The following is a 6,822-nucleotide window of genomic DNA, read 5'->3' as shown; positions in this document are numbered from 1 at the left end:
CTAACTGTTTAAGCAACTTTATTAATTATATATGGTTTATAAACATTATTTTAAACATTATGCACTTTTTTTCAAAAAGTTGTTATTTTGTTACACTTTGAAGAAACGTGCATAGTATTTTGTGGCCTCAGGAGAGAAGCCAAAAGCTTTTTTCCCCCCTAACTGACATTATGCCTTTTAAATTCGAATATAATTTGAATTTTGATTATATTTAAGTGGAAAATTTACAGTCAATTTACAATAGTTTTTCAGTCATTTTGACAGCCCTAACACAAACAGTAGTAGAACCGAATATCCCTATGTTCTATATTCTTTTTGAATGGCTACTACTTCCTGACTGGAGGCATCTTACCTGATTTTGCTTATTTTGTTAACAGGATGGCAGTAAAGTCTTTACAGCCTCCTGTTACAAAACTGCCACTATATTCTTTTTGAATGGCTACTACTTCCTGACTGGAGGCATCTTACCTGATTTTGCTTATTTTGTTAACAGGATGGCAGTAAAGTCTTTACAGCCTCCTGTGACAAAACTGCCAAGATGTGGGATCTGAACAGCAATCAGACCATTCAGATAGCACAAGTAAGCAGTTAATTTGTGTTCCTAATATATTCTTATGCTCATACTTTTAGTATATGCATTTCAGTTGTGTTGGTTTACAGTATGGTTAACAGGTTCTACAATCTTTTCCGTTGAGCAGCATGAAGGCCCAATCAGGACAATTCACTGGATTAAAGCACCAAACTACAGCTGTGTTATGACTGGCAGCTGGGACAAAACACTGAAGGTGCTGGAACCCATCTTCACAACACTTAGGGCTGCACAGTTGAACTAAAGTCAAAATCCTGATATGGGCTAGTACTTATTAATGTTTATTAGTGTTAAACATTTATTATGTCACAGTTCAGCGTGCAGTGTTTGATAAAATAATGACAAAATATTTATTTGACCAAATATTGCAGCCTTGGTCTAGAATAGATTAACAACTGTTTCTCTGCCTCTCATTTTTGACAGTTTTGGGATACACGTTCCCCAAATCCAATGATGTCCCTGCAGATGCCAGAGAGGTGTTTTTGTGCAGATGTGGTAAAGGAGTGTGATTTGAATTGAATTTGTTGTAGTATCAGTTTGGACAGCTCTTGTACGACTCACTCTTACAGCGTAATTGATCGCTGGTGTTAATTGTGTGTGTGTAAATTAGCAAAGTGAGCATCTGAGCCCTAACATTGTCTTAGTGTAGTACGTGGTACAAGGTACATAAAACTTTTGCTGAAATTATATTCTGAAAGCATTTTATGGATGTCTTGTTGTTCGTTTATAGGTATATCCTATGGCTGTTGTAGCCACTGCAGAACGTGGTCTTATTGTTTACCAGTTGGAAAATCAGCCTTCAGAGTTTCGACGTATAGAGTCACCTCTGAAGCATCAGGTCAGTGTTGGTTCATTTTCCAAATACTAAATTTTTGAAGTAATTAGATGGCAATTTAAAGTCTTAAAGGAGTAGTTCACTTCCAGAATGAAAATTCTGTCATCATTTACTCACCCTCCACATGTTCCAAACCTGTATGAGTTTCTTTCTTCTGTTGAACTCAAAAGAAGATATTTTGAAAAATGTTGATATCCGAACAGTTGATGAGCACCATTACCAAGATTTTTCAAAATATCACAAAAGATTGTGTTCAACAGAAGAAAGAAACTCATACAGGTTTGGAACATGTGGAGGGTGAGTAAATGATGACAGAATTTTCATTCTGGAAGTAAACTACTCCTTTAATCAAACAATAAATTGGCTGAGGAAGATGATAAATATTGGGTTTGAATTAGCATTTTGCATAAAATATGTAAGAATAATAATGTCACCTTTTTATTTATTTGTGTATTGTCACAACATTTATGTAGTAACACTTTACAATAAGGTAATTTATTAACATTAGTTAAAGTGATAATGAATAATACTTCTGAAGAATTTATTAATCGTAGATAATCTTGATTATAACATTTACTTATACATTATTAAAATCAAAAGTTTTTATCTATTAATGATATTTAATGGACCTGAAATAACATGAACTAACAATGAACAGCTGTAATTTTATTAACTAACATTAACAAAGATTAATAAATACTGTAACAAATGTATTGCTCATTGTTAATCTTAGTTCATGCATTAAATGTAGTTAACAAATGAAAACTTATTGTAAAGTGTTACCGTTTAGATACAATGTACACTGCAATAAAAACTGAAAAGACTATTCATTGATTGGGTCATAAGCCATACTTTATATATACATACAGTATATTAGGCCTGGTCGATAAAACTATATCGATATTTTTCGACGGTACACCATCATCGATAACGATAGAAAAAATGTTCGATATATCGCACGATAGTTTAATGCTTTCATTTAAAGGCACGTGTTATGAGTGACAAGCAAACAGCCAACAGAACATGCAAACACATGCTGAAATGAGTGCCCTGCCTGCGATGAGGTGACTGAATTAAAAAAAAAAAAGGAATATTAATCAAATTTAAAATAATAATTCGCATTCGAATGCAAAAACGGTTTATTTGAATTTTAGGTGTGGTTCAGGAAGCCTTATCAGTGGCACGTGAGATGCGGTGATGGTGATGTAGGCTAAGTGTAGTTGTTGCATTTTAATGTTTTTGTTAGTCTGTCCAGTTGAGCCCACAAGATGCACCGCTGCTGCATTTTTCATTCAACATATTAGAGAAGTATAGAAGCTCAATGCGGAGTTTAGGTTATTTTAGGTTATATTGTTTAGGTTAAAACCAAAACCAAGCCATTCACACAGAATGCATATTCGCCACATTTCTGAGACGTACAACTATGACTGTTGCACTCGTGTCTCGCACGAGATGAACAGAAAGCCATGTAAAGTTAAAAGAGGTTCAACTTTTAGAAGACATGTCTCGAGAATTTGTGGGGGTTTTATTCCATTCTACTGCGTCTCATATGTTTTTAAATGCAATCGTGTGATCGGCGCTTTAACTATTTGTATTAAGCTATGCATAAATACATGATGCTGTTTTGTTCATATTGTTAATGCAATTTATGAAATTATATTTGATTTATAAATATTAGTTTAGACGGTATGCACTTTTTTTTTTTTTAATAGACAGCCTCTATTTCAATGCATTGAATAAACAGTTTAATGAGGTGCATTATTTTGCTCATTGCGCCCTCCTGTGGCCTCAGGTCAAATGTTTCCCTAACACTTATTGAATCTGCCATATAAAATATAAAAAAGGAGATATTTGTTTGAATTTTATTTTATTTTGTTTTATTTGTTATTTTGTTTAAGACTAAAATAAGTTGTTTGTCTTGATAAATTGTATAAATTAAAAATACAGTGGTTAAATTTAAACCTTTTTTCTACTGCTCTGTTTAAGAAAGGTTATAAAAAAATTATCGATACTGAACGATATGAAATATTATATCGTGATACATTTTTTAGCTATGCCACCCAGCCCTACAGTATGTATGTGTGTGTATATATCCGTACCCACTGTACACACACACACATATATATATATATATATATATATATATATACATACATACATACATACATACACACATATATATATGTGTATATATATATATATATATATATAAGAGGATTACTCATGACCAGTGTAGGAATGCTTAATTTTACCAGTGACTATAATATATATTTATTAGATAAAATTTATTAAATAGAAGAACTCGCTATGTATGTGAAATTGCGCAAATGCACAAAACTTTAAATCCTGAAATCGATATTTTTATTTTAAGTCTGTCATTTAGTAATCGTTCTTTTTGTAGTCAAACTATTGTAATTTTTTTTAATGGAGGATCTAATTTCATTGATTTTTGGCAAGCCAGAAATTCTTTAAGCAAAGGCAAATTTAAAATTAATATTTGTTTTTGTCTGTTATACACTACTTAAATTACGATTAATTCAGTATTTATCATTATTATGAATAGATTAATAGGCAACACAAACTCATGAAAAAAAATATCACTTTTAAATAGTTTTGTATGAATTGGCAGGAATTTTAAGTGATTTTCTCATTGAAAATGAGTGAATTATTACTCACCTGCACTGAACATTTAGTTTGCTAACATCTCTGTAGTTGCCCAACCCTGTATTTTTTGTGTTGATACGTAGCCCATTTTCACCATTATTTAAATTTTTCTTCTCTGCAGATATTGCTGTTGACCATTGAGGTGTATTTTAACTTGTGTGTTTTGTTTAACAGCACCGCTGTGTGGCTATCTTTAAGGACAAGCAGAGTAAACCTACTGGTTTTGCACTGGGCAGTATCGAGGGACGAGTTGCCATTCATTACATAAACCCACCTAACCCGTGAGTCTGTATCTGATCTTCTTTCCAATTCACAAATAATTCATGGCTGGTTTAGAAATGTAACCGCTAACACAGTACACTAAAAAAAGTTTAATTAACTTAAATTAAGGAAAACTTTTCCACGGCAATTAGTTTAGGTCTGTACAGCTATTAGTTGTTAGCATGTTAAACACATTCAGTAAAGAGAAAGTCAACATTTCAACATTTACTCTCCTTATGCATTTCCATGTAAAGTATAATGGGAACTACAGATCTACTACCCAGTTATTTCAACAAAAATGTTTAATGTAGTCTAGGGTTGTGACAGTGAGGAAATATAATACCGGTATCTCTGGGGGTGGGGTTCATTGGGGTTTTCCTTTCCCTCGCTGTGTGCATTTTACTTTCACTTTCAAATTACTGACAATTCTGCATCAATTACTTGAATGAACCATAGATATGTATAGGTAGATTCCACATTTGACTGCTCCAGACACGTCGACATGTCCGCCATCTTGGAAAAGTCTGTATAGCTGAGGTCAAAAATTTATATACACCTTGCAGGATCTGCAAAATGTTAATTATTTTACCAAAATATGAGGGATCATATAAAATGCATGTTATTTTTTTATTTAGTACTGACCTGAATAAGATATTTCACATAAAAGATTTTTACATATAGTCCACAAGAGAAAATAATAGTTGAATTTATAAAAATGACCCTGTTCAAAAGGTTACATCCCCTTGATTCTTAAAAAATGCATGTTATTGTTTATTTAGTACTGACCTGAATAAGATATTTCACATAAAAGATTTTTACATATAGTACACAAGAGAAAATAATAGTGGAATTTATAAAAAATAACCCTGTTCACCTAAGTTTACAAAGGCTTGATTCTTAATACTGTGTTGTTACCTGGATGATCCACAGCTGTGTTTTTTTTAATTTTTTTGTGATAGTTGTTCATACGCTCACTGATACTTCAGAAGGAAACACAATGCATTAAGAGCCGGGGGGTGAACACTTTTTGAATTTGAAGATCAGTTTAAATGTAGCTTATTTTGTCTTCTGGGAAACATCTTCATTCTGTTCAAAAGTCTGACGCATAGCCACTGACGCATAGCCTACAGCGTAGGTCCGACGCAGAAGTATAAATCAGCCTTTACACCTCTGGCTCTTAATGCATTGTTGGAATTTCTGGAGCATCAGTGAGTGTTTGAACCTTCTGTAATAGTTGCATATGAGTCCCTCAGTTGTCCTCAGTGTGAAAAGATGGATCTCAAAATCATTCAGTCATTGTTGGAAAGGGTTCAAATAGTGCAGTTTAACTGTTCAGGACAAACAAGGGACTCATGAACAACCATCACAAAAAATAACACAGCTGTGGATCATCCGGGTAACAACACAGTATTAAGAACCAAGCGTATGTAAACTTTTGAACGGGGTCAATTATTTTCTCTTGTGGACTATATGTAAACGTCTTTTATGTGAAATATCTTATTCAGGTCAGAACTAAATAAAAAATAACATGCATTTTGTATGATCCCTCATATTTTGATAAAATAATTAACATTTTGCAAATAACATATTTTGCTTAGTTACAGCGGTCCATAGAAACAGCTGCTAATAGGGCTTCTAACTATACATATCTATGGAATGGACAACAACAAAACGTTTCAATGACAAACTCACTTATATTAAACATAGAACTTTTGTTAACAAACTGAATAAAAATACACCGTGCTATAGGCCTAATAGGGGTGGGCGATATGACCAAAATCTTATATCACGATATGAGTAATTTTATATCACAATAACGATATAGACCACGATATAGTTATTTTTTTCTTTTAAAAAGGTTTTTATGATATTAAAATCTTTGATACCATAGAATTTTCATAATCCTTGTTACCAATATCAGTATCAAACTAATTCAAGCCTAAAAAGAAGGCTTCAAACTAATTCAAGCCTAAAAAAAAAACTCAAGTTCACTGAAGATAAATAAACAGTCAGTGATGAAATAAGGATAAGAAACTAATTGCAAGCAATAGGACAAAAAACTACAATAAATAAGAAACGCTACATACATTGTGTAAATTAATTAGTCTTCATGTGTTAATTATATTTATCTTGGATAGATAAATATAATTAACACATGTATTATGTATAGATTCTATTAGGCCTGGGCAATAAAATGGTATCGATATTTATCGACGGTACACCTTCTTCGATAACGATAGAAAAAATGTTCAATATGGTGCACGATATAGGCACGTGCTATGAGTGACGCAGACTGCACACACAAACACGAACACATGCTGAAATGAGTGCTGTGCCTGCCTGTGATGAGGAGACTGAATAAAGAATGAATATTAGTCGAATTTAAAATAAACAATTGCATTTGAATGTTAGGAGTGCGTCAGGGAGCGTCATCAGTGGCGCACGAGATGCGGTGATGATGTAAGTGACGTTG

General features: G+C 32.9%; 1 protein-coding gene across 6 annotated transcripts in view; it reads left to right on the top strand.

Moving 5' to 3' along the window:
- The window catches only part of rae1 (ribonucleic acid export 1), a 21,428-nt gene that overhangs the window by 5,665 nt on the left and 8,941 nt on the right, over positions 1–6,822 (top strand). For all 6 annotated transcript variants that reach the window (XM_016441352.1, XM_016441314.1, XM_016441328.1 and 3 more), the window contains exons 5-9: positions 494–580; positions 699–785; positions 1,013–1,084; positions 1,320–1,427; positions 4,263–4,369. In XM_016441352.1, coding sequence (XP_016296838.1) covers positions 494–580; positions 699–785; positions 1,013–1,084; positions 1,320–1,427; positions 4,263–4,369 — 461 coding nt within the window. The remainder of the gene's footprint in view (positions 1–493; positions 581–698; positions 786–1,012; positions 1,085–1,319; positions 1,428–4,262; positions 4,370–6,822) is intronic.

Source organism: Sinocyclocheilus anshuiensis, unplaced genomic scaffold (genome assembly GCF_001515605.1).
Source record: "Sinocyclocheilus anshuiensis isolate Anshui unplaced genomic scaffold, SAMN03320099.WGS_v1.1 scaffold2877, whole genome shotgun sequence".
Lineage (NCBI taxonomy): Eukaryota > Metazoa > Chordata > Actinopteri > Cypriniformes > Cyprinidae > Sinocyclocheilus > Sinocyclocheilus anshuiensis.
This window is presented reverse-complemented; position numbering and strand designations above follow the sequence as displayed.